Source organism: Gavialis gangeticus, unplaced genomic scaffold (genome assembly GCF_001723915.1).
Source record: "Gavialis gangeticus isolate Ggan-Ray unplaced genomic scaffold, GavGan_comp1, whole genome shotgun sequence".
NCBI classification, from domain to species: Eukaryota; Metazoa; Chordata; order Crocodylia; family Gavialidae; genus Gavialis; species Gavialis gangeticus.
The window spans coordinates 10,183,184-10,201,021 of NW_017729029.1; the positions used below are offsets into that span (position 1 = coordinate 10,183,184).

A 17,838-nucleotide genomic window follows, 5' to 3' on the forward strand; every position below is an offset into this window, starting at 1 on the left:
GACTTTGGGTGGGAGGTCTGTAGTAGACTCCCACCATTGTGTCCCCTATGCCATGTTCCCCACAGATTTTAACCCAGAGGGTCTCCAGTCGTCCACCCTGGTCACCAATATTAGCTTGCAGGGACACACAGCTTTCCTTAACATAGAGAGCTATACCCCCATCCCTTTTATCTACACAATCTCTCCTGTACAGGGTATAGCCATCTATACCCATGGTCCAGTCATGGGTGGAGTCCCACCAGGTCTCTGTTTTTCCTGGTTTATGACATCATAATTATTTGCATTGAGCAGGAGGACGAGCTCCTCCTGCTTGTTCCCCAAGCTCCTGACATTTGTGTACAGGCAGGCAAGTGTCTCCTTAGGGGCTCTTGCCTTGATCACAGGTTGTACCAGGGCTGGGGCAGGGGTGGGATCTCTTAAGTGCCTTGGCCTGGTTGCTTTCCAAGGGTTCCTCAGCGGGCAAGCAGTGGTGGTAGTCCCCACATCCCCCAATGGGCTTAGTTGAAAGCCTGGTGGAGCAGGTCAGCTAGTCTGGCTGAGAAGAGCCTCCTCCCCAGGGGAGAGAGGTGGAGGCCCTCTCTTCCCAGCAGCTCGCTGCCTCTCTTGCCAAAGAGCAGGCTGTGGTCATGGAAGCCAAAGCCTTCCCGATGACACCAGCGCCGCAGTCTTTGGTTGACTACATGGATCCTCCTCTCCATCCTCAGCCCATACCCTGAGACTTCAAGGATCGAAGAGAACACCACCTGTGCTCCCAGACTCTTTAGCCCTGCTCCCAAATCCCTGTAGCGCCTCATGACCCGGCTGGGAGTGCTCCGAGCTGTGTTACTGGTGCCCACATGAATAAGGAGCATGGGATAGTGGTCTGTGGGCTGGAGGAGCTTAGGGATCCTCTCCGCAATGTCTCGGATGCGGGCCCCCAGGAAGCAACAGACTTCCCAGGCTAAGGGGTCGGGGTGGCAGATTGCCCCCTCAGTCCCCCTCAGGATGGAGTCTCCCACAACAAACACCTTACGTTTTGTCTTGGGGAGAGCGGAGCAGTAGCTGCAGTTGAGCCTGTGTTGCCTGCAGGAGCTGGCAACTCGGCAGGCTCTGCTGGAGCAGAAGGAGGTGCGTACCCGTTGCTAAGCTCCGGTGGGGAAGGGGCCTTGGTGCGGTGGGCCTTAGGACCCTTGACCACCTTGGTCCATGCCCTTGGCTGGCCAGAGTGGGAGGTCCCGAAGTCCTCCTTTGTCCTGGAGGGAGACTGTGGTTTACCCTCTGGCTCCCGAGGGAGAAGGGCCTAGCAGTAGGAGTCAATCTCCTGCCCACAGTCCCTGATGGCACGCAGTCTCTGGACTGTGGCCTGGAGCTCCTCCAGCTGGCATGCCACAGACACCAAAAGGGAGCAGACCCCACAAGGGGAGGTGGCCATGCTTCCAGGCCCCAGAGCCTGAAAAAGGGACAGGCAGCCCACGCAGCCGAGAGCCAGGGGCTCCATCTGCGTGGAGCCCAGAACCAAGGGCTCCATCTGGGTGGCCGTCTCTGAGGTGCCAGAGGGGGGGGCCACAGAGCCCGAGGGGACCCGAGGGGTGCAGCGCGTGCCCATCCGTGTCATGCCTCTGGTAGGCTGGCTATGGCTGGGACTATCTACCGTGGGGGTTTCGCAGGCAGAGTCTGGTGCCCTCCCGCGCACCCTCCTGCACAAACTCCATGCTAACTCATGTGCCAGCAGACAAGCACACCTGTTTGCACAGCCTGTTCACGCGGCTCCGGTCGCGTGGCTCCCTGGGGGGCTGAGCCCAGTAGGGGCCTGGGTAGGGCTTGACCCGGCCCGGCTCCACTCAGCTGCCTCCTCCCATTCACTCAGGGGTTAACCCCTTCCCACCACAGGCCCCGCTTGCTTCCGCATGTGCTGAGGGTCAGCGGGGGGCTCTGTCACTCATCGAACAAGGTGTCGTGTCAATCCCTGGGCTAGTCCGGAATCCTAGGTTTTTATTTGCTAACAATGCATCTACACAAAATGCTTTACCACACAGCTGACTAACTGACTGTCCACTAAAGTGTCACTGTCTACATGTGCACGTGCTTACTGCACAGTAAATTAATCTACTGCACAGTTAATTTGCTACCTGCATTTGCAAGTAGCAGATTAACTGTGACGTAGTTACTGTACAGTAGTGCACATGTAGATGCCAACTGGGAGCAAATTTGCTCTCAGTTAGCCCCACCACCAGAAGGCCGCTCTCAGCCTAGCCCCAGGGCCATAGGGCTTAGAATTTCTCCAGCCCCACAGCTGGGGGATGGCTCTTTTCCTGCCTCAGCCTGAACTTTAAACACTGCAGTGACCCCAGGGACAAATGCCACCTGCTACCTGCCCCTGGCCACCAGCTCCAGCAGCAGAGGCCCCAGGCCACCTGCAGCACCCTGGCTGGACCCTGGCACTGGCCCCTGGCCCAGCCTCACTCCCTGCCTACCTGTCCTGCGCTGTGCCCCTGCCCTATGCAATGTAGGCATGTGCCTAGGCCTAGCACACCTGGACTCTCACCCACAGCCCCTAAGGATCATCAAGGGTGCCATACTGGCATTGTCTGTGATGCCACATACCACCTCCCAGGGACATAACTGCTCCATGGATGAGACTGCAGACCTCTTAGCATTGTGGGGTGAGGCTGCAGTCCAGAGCCACTTTGCCTGGAGCGGGCACTCCAACACCCACATCTATGAGGGCCTAGCAGGCCACATGTAGGAGCACAGACATGACAAGTCAGTTCACCAGTGCTACATAAAGGTCAAAGCCCTGAGGGCGCAATGGGTTAATGTCACCAACCACAACTGGTAGTTGCGGGCAGACCACAGGACCATACCTTCTATGCAGCAGCTGGACTGCATCCTCAAGACCCAAGATCCTGGGCAAAGCCTTGCCATGTTCTCCAACACAAGTGACTTGCTGGAGCCTGTGTGGTGGCCTGGAAGCAGCGACAAGACATCAGCAGGGGAGGGCCCCTTGGGCCCATGCTGAAGAGGTGGCCAACATAGTGCAGGCAGCTGGGCATGCACAGAGATGAGCACAGTTGAGCACAGCAATGGCCAGTTGGGTCTCCATAGGGAAGGGCAGCCGCATGGTAGTAGCCTACCACTCTAGGTGTGGGTGGATCTGATCAATAAGCTTCTAGAAGGTGACCCGGGTCATCCAGAAGGACTCCAGCCACTGCTCTTCATTGCAGGTGCTCAGGATGAGGTGCAGCCACCAGTCCTGGCTGGTTAGGTGGGCCCACAGGCATTTGGGCTGGAGCCCCAGGAGCTCATGGACAGCACTGATGGCAGCACCCATGTGCGCTTTGTCAGCATCCCTGCTGGGGTTCAGGTGGCAGCCCAGGGACTGGGGGCATCAGTGAGGTGACGGGGTCGCAGACACTGCGGTGAGTCTGGCTATATGGCTGCACAGTACCAGGGGGCAGGAAGGGCCAAGACTGACCAAGGCAAGGCAGCGGTTGCTGTAGTGGCAAAGCACAGTGAGAAGGGTGGCCAGCAGGAGCCTGGGGCATGGGTCATCACTCCTGGGGCCTGGGGGTGGAGCAGCCATCATCCAATAGCCACAGGCTCTGGCAACAGAGCTGCAGAGGGTTGCCTGCACATTGCAGCCTCCTCCACACCAGAAACACAGGTGGCCAAGGAGCAGTGCATGGGGCTTGCTTTTAAAGAGGGCCCCTAGCTGCAGGCAGCTGTGGCCAGAGCCTCCAGCTCCCCCTGGCCGCTGCAGAGGGATGGTGCAAGGTTGGGAGCAGGCTACTGCCAGAAGCAGCAAATCTGCTCCCAAATGGCCACGTGTAAATGCCTGCCCAGGGCAGGTTTACTGCACAGTAATTTACGGCACAGTGGGCACATCTACACATGAAAATAATATGGGAGCAGTTTACTCTAGAGTAAATTATTTTAGAGTTAACTCTCCCAGGCATGCATCTACACATTCAGGGACTTGGGAACAGATTTTTTGCTTATGGCAGCAATCTGCTCCCACCCCCACTGGCCCTGCACCGGCCCCCTACAGCAGCCAGGGGGTAGTAGCCCAGGGGTTGGAAGGGAGCACAAGACCAGAAGATATCTGTGGGTTACTGGGTACCACCACAGCTTCTTGAGTGGCTGAGGAGTTTGATGCAGGGCAAGTTGCACATACAAACTCAGTTGAGCTTGTGCCAGCATGCCGAGTACCATCTTCTCTTGCCTGCCTCTGACGCCTTTTCTCTATCTCATCACTGACCCTCTCCATCTCAGAGCAATGTAGGCCCTACTTCACAGTGGCTTTCCACTCGCAGTGGTCCAAAGCAGCTGATTCCCAGTGTTGGCCATCGACATACAACTCACAAAGGGTTTTCTTGCAGACGTCAGCAAAACAGAGTTTGGGCTGTCCAAGTTGACGTTTGCCAGTGGCCAGCTCATCATAGAGTATGTCCTTGGGGATTCAGCCATCACTCATATGATTCACATGTCCTAACCGATGGAGGCATCTCTGTCTCAGGAGCATGAACATACTGGGTGTGTCTACATTAGTAGACTAATTCGACTGCACATTAGCATAGGAGGCAAAACCCATGCTAATGTGCAGTCGAATTAGTCTATTGTGCATTAGCTTAAAAAAAAGCATTTATCAGCACTAATGCACTGTAGGGCCAATACGACACATTTAGTTTAGTACCTGTAATTACGATGCATTAATGAACATGTAGACGTGCCCAGTGGGTATCTTGGCTCATTCCAGGACACTGAAGTTGGAGATGTTGTCACTCCATGTTATGCCCAGGGTAGGGCTAGGATTCAGAGTGACCTAGACAAATTGGATTGGGCCAAAAGAAATCTTATGAGGTTCAACAGGCACAAGTGCAAAGTCCTGCACAATCCCATGCACTGATACAGGCTGATGACTGACTGGCTAGGTAGCAGCTCTGCAGAAAAGGACCTACGGGTTACAGTGAACAGTAAGCTGAATATGAGCGAACAGTGTGCCCTTGTTGCCAAGAAGGCTAACAGCATACTGTGCTGCAGTGGTAGGAGTGTTGCCAGCAGGGCAAGGAAAGTGATTATTAGGAGTTTGCAAAACGGGCTTTTTCAATTCGGATTTGGCCCAAATCAGGGACGGTGATTTGATCACTGTTCCCGATTCAATTCAGCCAAATCCAAATCTGATGATTTGATGCTGATTTGGAGAATTAGCAATTCGGCCATAGACACAGCTTTAAATGTTTTTTCTGTATACCTCAAGGTATCAGGCATAGCTTGTGAATGCTGCGATGCTGGGGCAGATGGAGCATTGCACAGGAGCACAGGGCTCCCCCATTCCCCCCCCCGGCTCGGTGATTACCCGCAGGAGGACCCCAGGTGTCCCTGCAGACCCAGGAGGCACCAGTCGTCAAGCCGGGGGAGCACAGCGGGGCCCCCCAGCACACTCCCCAGCAGACCCAGAAGTGGACTGGAAGTGCTTCTGGTCCACTTCCGGGTCTGCTGCTGAGCGTGCTGGGGACACCCCTATGCTCCAATGGGATGCTCCATCTGCTCTACCATCAAAACATTCATGAGCCACCTGGTACTTTGAGGTATGTAGAAAAAACATTTAAAGCTGTGCCTATGTCTGAATCGCCAAATCTTTTTGAATCTCTCCAATTCAATTCAGAGAGATAAAAGGGTCTCCTGATTCGATTCGATTCAGATTCGGCCACCAAATCGGGCCAAATCTCCGCTGAATCAAATCAGGGACTGAAGCTTCGCACAGCCCTAGTGATTATTCCCCTTTATTCAGCACTGGTGAGGCCACATCTGGAGTACTGTGTCCAGTTTTGGGGCCCCAACTACAGAAAGGATGTGGACAAATTTGAGAGAGCCCAGCAGAGGGCAGTAAAAATGGTGAGGGGGCTGGGGCATGTGACTTATGAAGAGAGGCTGAGGGAACTGAGCTTATTTAGTTTAAAGAAGAGAATACTGAGTGGGGATTTAATAGCAGCCTTCAATTATCTGAAGGGGGGCTCAAAAGCAGATGGAGCTAGACCAGGGGTGGGCAAAATACAGCCTCCGTGGCCCCTAAAAGAATGTGGAAAATTAATATTTCTCTGCCCTTGGTTCCTGTCAAAAATGACAGGAACCAAGGGCAGTAGGGCTCAGGGGAAGCCCAGAGGGCTCCAACAACAGCCAGGCCGCCCCACCCCGCCTCACATCTGGAAGCCCCAGGCGGGGTTTCTGGGCTGAGAGCACATGGCTGCCCTGGCATGGGAAGCTCAGGTAAGGGGAGGAGGGACCCCAGGCAAGAAAGGAGCACAGGGTGGGGGGGAAGCGGCCCCTCCTCATGCATGCCCGGTGCCCTGTGCTGCAGCTGCTTGCAGCCCACGTGGGGCTGCCTGTGTCTGCTCCGAACAGCCCCATGCAGGCTACGAGCACCTGTAGCAGGGAGTGCTGGCCATGGGATGGGGGTGGGGCCACTTCCCCCCCACCGGGCTCAGCTTTTCCCTGGGCTCCTTCCCTGTGCAGGGAAAAGCAGCCCCTCCCCGCTGCATGGCCAACACCCCACGCTGCAGGTGCTCGCAGCCCGTGCGGGGCTGTCCAGAGCAGGCACAGGCAGCCCCAGGCAGGCTGCAAGTGACTGCAGCGTGCGGTGCCGGCCATGGGGTGGGGAGGGGCTACTTTCTCTCCCCGCTCTGCGCTCAGCACCATGTTGTAAACTGGCCCCACTGCCAGGCTGGGTCAGGGCTGTGCACTGCCCCCTGCCTGTACCACGGGTCTGGGGGGGCACTGGGTGTGAGCAGGCGGGGAGCCAGTGGGGGCACAGGGCCCGCACCGGTGTCCTGGGGCCAGTACCAGTGGGGCCCAGAGCAGAGTAGCAAGAGTGCAGGGTCTCAGCCGGCAGGGCTCTATGGAGCCAGGCCAGCTCCCTGCCTCCCTGCTGGTGCAGCCCAGCCTGGATCCACAGGCGCCTGCCGGCCTGCGCCCCACTTTGGGCCCCACCGTTACTGGCCCTGGGACATTGGTCCCAAGACATTGGGACATTGGTCCCAAGACAGTGACCAGAGGGCGGGAAACCTGTCAACGGGTGGGGAACCTGTCAAGGGATGTGGCTACCCATGCGGCCCTCAACAGCCTGCCAAAACTGGGTAAGCGGCCCTCTGCTCAAAATAATTGCCCACCCCTGAGCTAAACTGTTCTCAGTGGTGGCAGATGACGGAACAAGGGACAATGGTCTCAAGTTGCAACACGAGAAGTTTAAGTTAGATATTAGGAAGAATTTTCTCACTTGGAGAGTAGTAAAACACTGGAACAGGTTACCCAGAGAGGTTGTAGACTCTCCATCCTTGGAGGTTTTTAATACCTGGCTAGACAAAGCCTTGGGTGGGATGATCTAATTGGGGATGGTCCTGCTTTGAGCAAGGGGTTGGACTAGATGACCTTCTGAAGTCTTTTCCAACCCTAATTTACTATTATTCTATACGACACAGGCATCTAAGATAGAAACTGTTCAGTTTTCGTTGTTCCTTGGCATAAGTCGTCCACGTTTCACTGCCATACAATAGAGAGCTAAGTACACAAGCACTGTAGACAGACATCTTTGTCAAGAGAGTGAGCACTCTGTTTTTCCAAATTCTCTTTTGAAGTTTAGCCATAGCATTGCTTGCATTTCCAATGCAAGCATTAATTTTGGCTTCCAAACCAAGATTTTGCAAGATAGTGGAGCCCAAGTAAATTTTTCAACCACTTCCAACCACTTAGTCAGTAAATACAATGCCAATAAATGCCCAGAGCAATTTCTCTCTGCAAGGAGGGCACAGCCCAAATTGCTCAAAAAGCATGGGTATTAACTGACGAATCACCCTTAAATCATGACGTTGTAATACCTAGTACCTTTCACCGAAGCATTCTCCCCAATTTACAAGTAGGAAGAGTGAGTCACTAAGCAGGAAACTCAGTTGCCCAAAGAGACAGCGTGGTCCTGACAGATGTGAAACTCACAGAAAGTGCCATGAGTTACAGCGCCCCCCTCCCCCTGATTCAAAAGACCTCTGCTTTTGGGTCGGAGTGGGGAGGGGTTCATGCTATACTTTGGAGCTGATCCAGGAGGAGCTACTTGCTTGCAGCCTCTCTCCCCTAGCCCCCACCTCGCTCCCAGCACTGGTGCTGTCTGCAGGATGTGACGGGGAAAAAGAGAGGGGAGGAAGCTCCAGGCTGGGGTTGCCCAGCCTGAGCGGAGGCGGGGCATGTATTGGTGCTCCCAGACCCAACATGGGGGGCTGCAATACACATGCCCCCTCTCCAGCTGAGACTGGGCAAACCTCAGCCCAGAGCTCCATCCCCCTCCCTTCTTGCAGACAGCACTGGGGGTGGGGCTGGGCTAATGAAGGCACTCTGCTTTGGAGCTCCTTCATCTGAACCTTCATTACATGATGGTTAATTTGTCACATGATCAGGCATTTTTTAATGCAGCTGTGCATTTCCATCAGGACATGACAGTAGAGCTTTTTCAAAGACAAATGTCATGTCTGTCAGAGCCCAGTGAGTCAGTGGCTAAAGTCAGAAACAGAGCACAGGTCTCCTGAAATAAAGAATTGAAAAAGTTTTGCAAAATGGAATTAGTTCTGCGCACATAAAATTGTTCTCTATTAAAGGAAGTTCTGCCAATCCCAGCTACCAGAACCAGAGGCACTTGTTTCCATACACTAAACTGTCCTTCAATAGTTGTAATTCTTAAGCAGGTGACACTAAAGAGAGAGGAAGAAAAAGAGGATGCATAATGCAAAATGGTTTCTAAATAGCAAAAATCTTCCACACACATCCAGGAGGTGGCAGCAACAGTATTTGGGAGAAGAGTTGGTAACCTAGCAACCCCAGAGAGGAAAAACTAGCAGCCTCAACAGGAAAACGAGCTCAATCACAAGGAACACCCCAAGATAAACCGGAGAAAGAGAGAGCTCAAGGAAGGACAAATGTGACCAGCTCACCAACTGTGACAGACGTAGAAGAGATGTTTTTCTTCCTGTGGCTTATTCTGCTAATACCATGTATGGCCCAGTCATACCTCGTACAGTGGCGCTGACTTTAATTTCACCCTGGTTTTACATCACTGGCTTCTATGTGGTTCCTCCTAATTTACATATATGTAACTGGGAGAAAATCAGGTCCACTGAGAAGCACATTATCCCATAAGCAGTCGTTTGCGCTTCTGTGCTACTCTCTCAGTATAAGGGGCAGAACTGGTCTCACAATGGTATGTGAAGGTAAGTGAAAACAGAGGGATGGTGATGATGATGGTGGTGATGATAAAAGTTATTATTTAAAGTGCTTCAAATAGAAGACGGAGAGAGTTAGGAATTGTGAGTTGGTCCCTCAGTTAGATATCAATTAAAAGTCAGTGTTGGAGAGATAGAGAAAAGGTCTACAGAGGCTTGCCTACTGCTCCTGTATTAAAATTTATTGTTTAGGTCTTCTCATTCATGTATGCCTTTATTTACTGAACCTGATGACCACTGCAACTTCCATCACTTGTGGCATGCTTATGAAAACCCCAAGCTGCACTTGGGGTTTGGGTTCGGCTCCGGAGCAAGATGCATTGGCAGAAGCCCGTTGTACCCCCATGAGCCCAGGACCCCTCAGGGACCCCCAGCAAACACACAGACCCTGACCTTGGCCCCCAGCACAGCCGGGAAGTAAGTGGGCCCGCAGTGGGTGGGAGTTAGACAGCTGTGGGAAGGCAGCTGAGAGGCAAGGATCCTCCAAGGAGGTTCATACATCTCCCCACCCCAGGCTCCTATTTGGCCCAGCCCCCCAGGGAGCCACGTGACTGGTGCTCTCGGGTGCGTGAGTTAGGGCAAAGGTGGGGGCACTTATCAGCCCCCTTCTCTAGTGGGTCAGGGATCCCCCAGGCCCTAGAGTGGCATGGCACCAGCAGCAGGCCCACTATGCATGTGCAGGATTTAAAAGAGCCCACCAATGGCAGAAGACGCACTTGGGGTTCGGCTCCAGAGAAAGATGCATGGGTGACAGCCCATTGTGCCCCTGTGAGCCCTGGACCCCTCAGGGACCTCTAGCAGATGCGCGGATCCCAGCCTTGACCCCTAGCACAGCCGAGAGGTAAGTGGGGCCCATGGTGGGTGGGAGTTCAACAGCTGCAGGGAGACAGTTGAGAGGAGAGGAGCTGAGGAGGGTCACCCCCCCCCAGCTCCTACTTGCCCCAGCCCCACAGGGTGCCATGCGACCGGAGCCTCGTGAACAGAGCATGCAAACAGGTGTGCTCTGGTCCCAGCGTGCAAGTTAGCATGGGAGTTTGTGCAGGAGATGCGAGCAGGAGGGGCACAAAGCTCTAGGCAGTAAGCCTGAAGAGAAGGATTGGCATAGCCCAGACTACTATCTGTACCATGGTGGGGACATGCTGCACCCCGAAGATCCCCTCCATGATCTGACCCTTCCCCTCTGGTACTTCTGAGCTCTCCACCCAGACAGGTCCCATGGTTCCAGCCTCCACTCAGAGAAGTCCCCAGGCTCTCGGCTGTGGGGGCTGCCTGGCTCCAGGCACATGGGATCAGGAGCAATGACACCTCCATTTGTGAGGTTTGCTCCATATTGGAATCTCAGAGTGCCAGATAGTGGTGCTCCAGACCATGGTGCAGAGGCTGTGTGTCATCAGGGCTGGTGAACAGGAGATTGACTCCTACTGTCAGGCCTTTCACCCCAGGGAAGAAGATGGAGGAGCTAGGTTGCCTGCCAGGACAAAGGTAAACAAGAGGAGCTCCCATACTGTCCAGCCAGGGGTTTGGATGAAGGTTGTCACTGGCCCCAAGGCTCACTGCACTAGGGTCACCACTCCCCTGGATATCTGCAACAGGTACAAAGCCCTTGCAGCACCAGTAGAACCGGCAGAGCTGTCAGCTCCTGCAAGTGAGAAAGAAATGTGACCAGCTACTATCCCTAAGAAGAATCACAGAGTAGTCACTGTGGGAGACTCCCTCCTTAGGGGGACAGAGGGAGCAATCTGCCACCTCAATCCCTTAGCCTGGGAGGTCTGCTGCCTCCCAGGGGCCCATATCTGGGATATAGCTGAGAGAATCCCAAAATGTATCCAGCCCTCCGACCACTATCCCATATTCCTTATCCATGTGTGCACAAATGACACGGCTTGGAGCAATCCCTGCCAGGTCATGAATGACTACAGGACTCTGGGAGTGGGGCTTAGGGGGTTGGTGGTTTTTTCCTCAATCCTTCCGGTTACGGGTCACGGGCTGAGGAGGGAGAGACAAACTGAAGTAGTGAACAGAAGACTGTAATGTTGGTGCCATCATGAAGGCTTTGGCTTCTATGACCACAGTCCACGCTTCAGAGAAAGAGGCAGTGATTTGTTGGGAAGGGGCAACCTCCACTTCTCTCCATTGGGGAATGTGGCAGGGCACTGTTTGTGCCTGCAACTTTAAGAACTGAGCCAAGCAGCCAGGAGGTGCTTGACTGCAGTGACCATTTTAGATCTCTGGCCTCCTATATAAACACGGCCGTTTGCTGCTGGCAGGCCAGGCAGTAACATCGCTGTAGGGGATGGTTTGGAGGCTCCTGGTCCTGGGCATGACCTAAAACTGCACCCTGCTAGGAGTGGGTGGCCTGGTGGGGCTCCCAGTGGTGCAGGAGCCCCAGGAAATGCCAGGCCAGTTGCCACCCCAGTGAAAGGCAAGTTGGGGCACCTTAATAACCCCACCTCCCACAACTGGTGGGTTACCCACTAGTAGGTTCCAGAAGGCAGACACAGGAGAGAGAGTGGGGCCATAGACTCAGAAGCCTGACTTGAAATCCCCTGACTGGTCAGTGCTGGGGCCAGGACCAGAAGGGTCAAAGGGCCAGAGGCCCACCACGAGGGATGCCCAGAGCTGAGGGCCTGAGGCTCTGACTGGCCTGGAGGTGAGGGGAGGACCTGTGTAGCCAGAGGTCCCGGGGGGCCACACCCATAAGGGGGAACAGCTCAGAGAGGGTAGCCCAGAATGAAGGCGGAGTAGGCCGCCTAAGTGGAGGGATCTTGTAGGGGTCTGGACTGGAGGATTCTGGGGCCCAGTGTGGGGGTGCTGAGGTTAAGAACCATGGATGTCATCTGCGAGGCTTGGGCTGCGGTGTAGGGGAGGAACAGAGCCACAGATAGTGCCCCCTGGCATCAGGGCAAGAAATGGGCAGCCTCCCGCCTAATTAAGATAGTTAATTAGGTATCATCAAGGCATGGCAGGAAAGAAGGTGGGCGGTTGGCCTAGAACAGGTGGGTGGGGCATTGGTAGATCGGCCCTGGGAAGGCCCCCCTGTTACAGGGAAGAAGCTCTTCTCAGCCAGAATGGCTGACCTTCTTGACCAGTCTTTAAACTAAGCTCACCAGGGAGGGGATGGGCGGACAACCACCAGTGCGAGTTCACCAAGCATCAACCACCAAATCAGCAGGTTAGGCTGCTCAAGGGAACCCATCACTAGCCCAGCCCAGGAACGGAGATTTTCCAGGAGTGTAAAGAAATCTAGGGTCTCCAACAACACACTTACTTGCCTGTATACAAATGCCAGGAGCTTGGGGAATAAACAGGAGGAACTGGTCCTTCTTCTAAACAGAAATGACTACAATCTCATAGGGATAACAGAGACCTGGTGGGACTCCTCCTATGACTGGACCACAGGTAGAGATGGCTATGCCCTGTACAGGAGAGATCATACTGAAAAAAGGGGCAGGGGTGTAGCTCTCTATGTGAAGGAGCAGTACACTTCTCTACAAGCAGAGATTGGCACCCAAGGAGGACAACGGGAGACCCTCTGGATTACAATATGAGTGGAACATGGTGAAGGGGATACAATGGTAGGAGTCTATTACAGGCCTCCAAGTCAGGAACAAGAGCTGGACCATGAATTCGCTAGGAAACTGGCTGAAGTTGCACACTCTTGGTGCATGTTTGTCATGGGAGATTTCAACTACCCAGACATCTCATGGGAAGCGCACTCAGCCAAATCTGATAGGTCACAAAGCTTCCTCACGTGTGTATGAGCTCTATCTGTCTCGAGAAGTTTATGGGCCAACAAGAGGTAAGGCACTGCTAGACCTGGTACTGGCCAAAGGGGATGAACTAGTCAGTGACCTAAGAATCGAAGGGAAGCTGGGTGACAGTGACCATGAACTTATCACTTTCACAATCCATTGCAAAGCTGGCAAGTCAGTCATCAATGCAGAAGTCCTCGACTTTAGGAAAGCAAACTTTCGTAAGTTCAGAAGGCTTCTTGTCAAGGCCCTGAGAGGCCATGATTTGACAGGGAGGGGAGTTCAAGATGAGTGGTTGCTCTGTAAGGAAGCAATCATAAAAGCACAAGGGAAGTCCATTCCAGCCCATAGGAAAGGTAGTAAAAGAGCTCAGCAACCCCTTTAGCTCAACAGGCAACTCATGGACCTCCTATATCTAAAAAGAGAAGCTTATAAAGGATGGAAGTGACCTTGCCAGCAGCACTGAGGAAGCTTGGGAGGGGGTAAGGGGAAGAGGGGTCTGGACCCCCAGCAGGTCACTGGCAGCAGACTAGTGACTGTGGGCACCTCCCCCGCAGGTATCAGCCTTCTGGTTATTCACTCCTGTAGGGAGCAAACTAGGAAAGCCAAGGCTGTAACTGAACTCCATCTGACTATATGAATCAAGGACAATAAAAAGTCCTTCTTCAGATATGTAGGAAGTACAAAAAAACAATCAAGGGCATCATTGGACCCCTGCTAAACCAAATGAGGCAGCTGACAACCGACACCCAGGAAAAAGCCAAACTGCTTAATGATTACTTTGTGTCAGTCTTTCACCAGCCCAGGGGGACCACCCTACCTGACAAAATGCGGGATGTCAGAGTGAGAGTGAATATATGCCCACCATTGGCATAGATCTTGTGAGGTAACACCTTGAGAGCCTGGACACTCACAAATCAGCTGGTCCGGATAGATTGCACCCAAGATTGCTAAAGGAACTAGCAAACATCATAGCGTGGCCACTGGCAAAGATATTTGAGAACTTGTGGTGCTTGGGCAAAATACCTGAAGATTGAAAGAGGACCAGTGTGGTGCCTATCTCCAAGAAAGAGAGGAAGGAAGATCCAGAGAACTACAGGCCAATCAGTCAACCTCAATCCCTGGAAAGATCTTGGAAAAAATTATCAAAGGAAACATTATCGACAGGCTAACAGAAAGCAACGTACTGAGGGACAGCCAGCATGGGTAGGTCTTGCCTGACCAATCTCATTTCCTCCTATGGCCAGGTGATGTATCACCTGGACAAAGGGGAAGAGGTTTTTATATTTGGACTTTAAAAAAGCCTTTGACCTGGTGTTCCATGATGTCCTTATGGAAAAATTGGGGAACTGCAGCCTCAACTACCCTACAGTCCAACGGCTGGGGAACTGGCTCTGAGGTCAGACCCAGAGAGTGGTAGTTGGTGAAACTGAATCAATGTGGCACTCAGGGACCAGTGGTGTCCCCCAAGACTCCATTCTCAGACCTGTATTCCAACGTCTTTGTAAATGATCTGGACTCTGGTGTCAGAAGTGGACTGGCTAAATTCGCCAGGGAAGAGTGTCCACATTGGAGTGCCCGGCCAACCTCAATAGGCTTGCAAGGTGGGCAAAGGAAAACCTGATGGCATTCAATACATAGAAATGCAAGGTGCTTCACCTCGGGGGGAAAAAACCTGCATCATACTTATAGGCTCGGCAGTACTACACTCGCTAGCACCACAGCCGATAGAGACTTGGGGGTCATGAGTAAGCACAAGATGAACATAAGCCACCAGTGCGATACCACAGTCAGTGAAGTGAATAAAATTCTGGCTTGCATCTACTGATGGATCTCAAGTAAGACCCATGAAGTCATCCTCCTGCTGTACTTGACCTTAGTGAGGCCGCAGCTGGAGTACTGCATCTAATTCTGGGCTCCACAATTCAGAAAGGATGTGGAGAAGCTTGAGAGAGCCCAGAGAAGAGCCACGCATATGATCAGAGGGCAAGAGAGCAGACCTTATGAAGATAGGCTGCGAGCCATGGGACTCTAGCCTGGAGAAGTGTAGGCTCAGGGGTGACTTGGTGGCAGCCTTAAGTACATGAGGCTTGTGCATCAGGATCTAGGGGAACACTTGTTTACCAGAGCACCCCAAGGGAAGACAATGGCCAATGGTCACAAACTCCTGCAAGACCATTTTAGGCTGGACGTAAGGAAAAACTTCACTGTCCGAGCCACCAAGGCCTGGAATAGACTCCCCGCAGTGGTGGTGCAAGCACCTACTCTGGACACTTTCAAGAAACATTTGGATACCTATCTTGCTGGGGTCCTTTGATCCTACCTGACTTTCTGTCCCTTGGGCAGGGGGCTGGACCTGATGTTCTTACAAGGTCCCTTCCAGCCCTAATGTCTATGAAATCTAGGAAAACATTGCATTCCCCTACAAAGTCATGTTGCCCCGTGGACAAAATACTAAATTGGGACCCAGATCTGAATTCTAGTTTTGTCTCTGACACTTTTCTGCTGATTGACTCCATATCCATGCTTCAGTTATCCATTTCATAATACAGGAATAATGGTACCAACCTTTGAATTCTCTAAACACTAGCTAGGAAGTAGCACATGAAGACTGCATGAAGAGTTGCACATGTACATATAAAAGAATGAAGAATGCATTTAGAGTAGTATATGAAGAGTAGTACATGTAAGAGCTATGTAGTAGTACAGGCATAGTGTTAGTAGTGGTATCCAACATGCTGCATCTGACAGGAATCTCATTACCTTTTCTTCACCCATCACAGCAGTGTTTTTTTGTAAAGAAATGCTGTGATAAATGATTTTTTTTGCTTTGTTTCAATGGTTTTTTGGAACCTTCGAAGTTCAATCTTTAAGTCGTAAAAATCATTTTATAGCTGTGTGGTTCCTGGAAGGTCTTCACTGGTCACTGTGAAACAAATGTACATCACAGTGTATATCACAGATTACTGCTGTGATGTACACATGGCACAAGCTGAACACTGCAGAAAATGAAAAGGAATCTCCCCAGTGCACATGGCATGGCATTGCGCATTTGACCAGATCTGTTATGGTAGGTATATCCTTCCTATGCAGCACTGGTGACCGCTGCCAGTAGAGGATGCAACCTCTGATAGTCTGACATGGAAGGGAAATTATGTGTAAAAACAAATACGTCTGAGCCATGGAAAAAGGTTTGGTGGTTCCTCCATTATGGATGAAGAACCATTCAATTCGAGTTAGCTGGATACTTTACAGGGAAGACACAGTACCCCTAAATCACAGAACTGATGAGGGGGTAGTGAGAGGTACCTTTGTGCCAGCTCCTCTTAATTCTGCCTTTGTGGGTCGATTTGGCCCCTCAGTGGAAACTGGAGGAAATCTGAACTGCAAGTTCCTGCTGATTTATTGAGATCTTCCTCAGATCTTGGGAACTGCAGATCAAAGTCATTTGCATAATGGGGAAATGGCTTCACAGCATCTGTCAGTTCCCTGACTGATAAGGTCTCTTTGCTGAACCTCCCCGTTTAAAGGGGGATTCCACAGACTGAGCAGGTTCTACCCAAGGGTTTATGCAGCCTTAGGGCGTCTCTACACCACAGAGACAACAGGTCCCAGTAAGGACAGGGACATGTCCTGTCTGTATCCCACTCCTCCCAACCCCTCCATACACTCACACCTGCATTCACAGGCAGTCTCCAAACACAGAACCAGGTTAGTGAGGCCATCCCAGGCTCATTCCTTTGCACCCACTTGCAAACCCTCAGTGGCCCAAGCAGCCACAGGGGGCAACCTCACTGGAAGCCTGGAAAAGCCTTACTAGAGAATGTCTGGGTTTGTAGCACATCCATAGGTGGGGGTGGGTTAGATGTGCTTTGCCCTATCCTGGCCAAGACTGACCGTCACCACAATATGGACAAACCCTCAGGGGAACTGCAGCACCCAAATACTCTGGATTGGGATCCATAGCCCATATGCTGTGGGTTTCATGAATTCTCCTGCCCTAAGGAACATGACTATTTGCCAAGACCTCTGCTATATTCCAGTGGCTTTCTCCAGCCAGTCTTACTTTGAGAGGACTTCAGTGGGTGAAATGAGCTGACTCTGGTGAGGCCATGAGGGTAGATGTTGTAAGGCCGGCTTGCCAGGTTCCTGAACACAATCTGAAATGACAAGAACAACAACACTTAGAACTCTGATACTCCTTTGTATTTCAGAGCTCTCCTCAAGGCCATGCTTCTTCACAATCCCTGCCCCACAAGTACCTTGGGCACCCAGACTAAGACACGCTAAAGAGTCCTGGTTGTCACATTGTGCTGAGCACCAACCCAGTGAAAACCAGACTTTTATAAGGTGTCTTCTGGAAAGCACCCAGAAACTGAGACACACAACTGAGGCAGGCAGAATCCTTCAGGTAAGGGGGAGATATTAGACTTTCAAAAAAGTTTGAGTTGCTTCTGCCTGCCAGCCACCATTTCATCCATCCTATCTGGATTGGTCTTAGTCTTTCCTGAGGTCTTTGCTTCAGTCAGATCATGGGAGAGCATAGTAATGGTGCAATTATTAGATGGTAGGTAAGTATTATTAGTCCCATTTTGCAGCTGGGAAAAATGAGACAGAAAGACCGAGGCTAAATTTTATGGATGGCCATAATTAGGCACTGATAAGATGTTTGAGTAAATGGCCTGACTTGCAGTGGTACTGAGCATTCCTAAATTCCCTTGGCTTCAAAAGTGGCTATGGATGTTCAACCCTTCTGAAATTCAGCACACTTTCTTAGCTTTGTTAGCCGGGAAGTCTAACTCTAGGTACTGCACTTTGAAGACATAGACTTCAGTCTGTTGCCTGAA

The 17,838-nt window shown here is 52.1% G+C and overlaps 1 protein-coding gene and 1 long non-coding RNA gene across 2 annotated transcripts in view; both read right to left on the reverse strand.

The window, feature by feature from the left end:
- F8 (coagulation factor VIII) overlaps nucleotides 1-17,838 on the reverse strand; it is a 122,537-nt gene that overhangs the window by 60,317 nt on the left and 44,382 nt on the right. The window contains exon 10 of the mRNA XM_019521223.1: nucleotides 17,058-17,151. Coding sequence (XP_019376768.1) covers nucleotides 17,058-17,151 — 94 coding nt within the window. The remainder of the gene's footprint in view (nucleotides 1-17,057; nucleotides 17,152-17,838) is intronic.
- On the reverse strand, nucleotides 10,967-12,840 carry LOC109300543. The gene is made up of 3 exons (XR_002098259.1): nucleotides 12,830-12,840; nucleotides 11,763-11,770; nucleotides 10,967-11,162 (listed from the first exon to the last, which is right to left on the reverse strand). It is a non-coding gene; the product is annotated as an uncharacterized LOC109300543 (long non-coding RNA).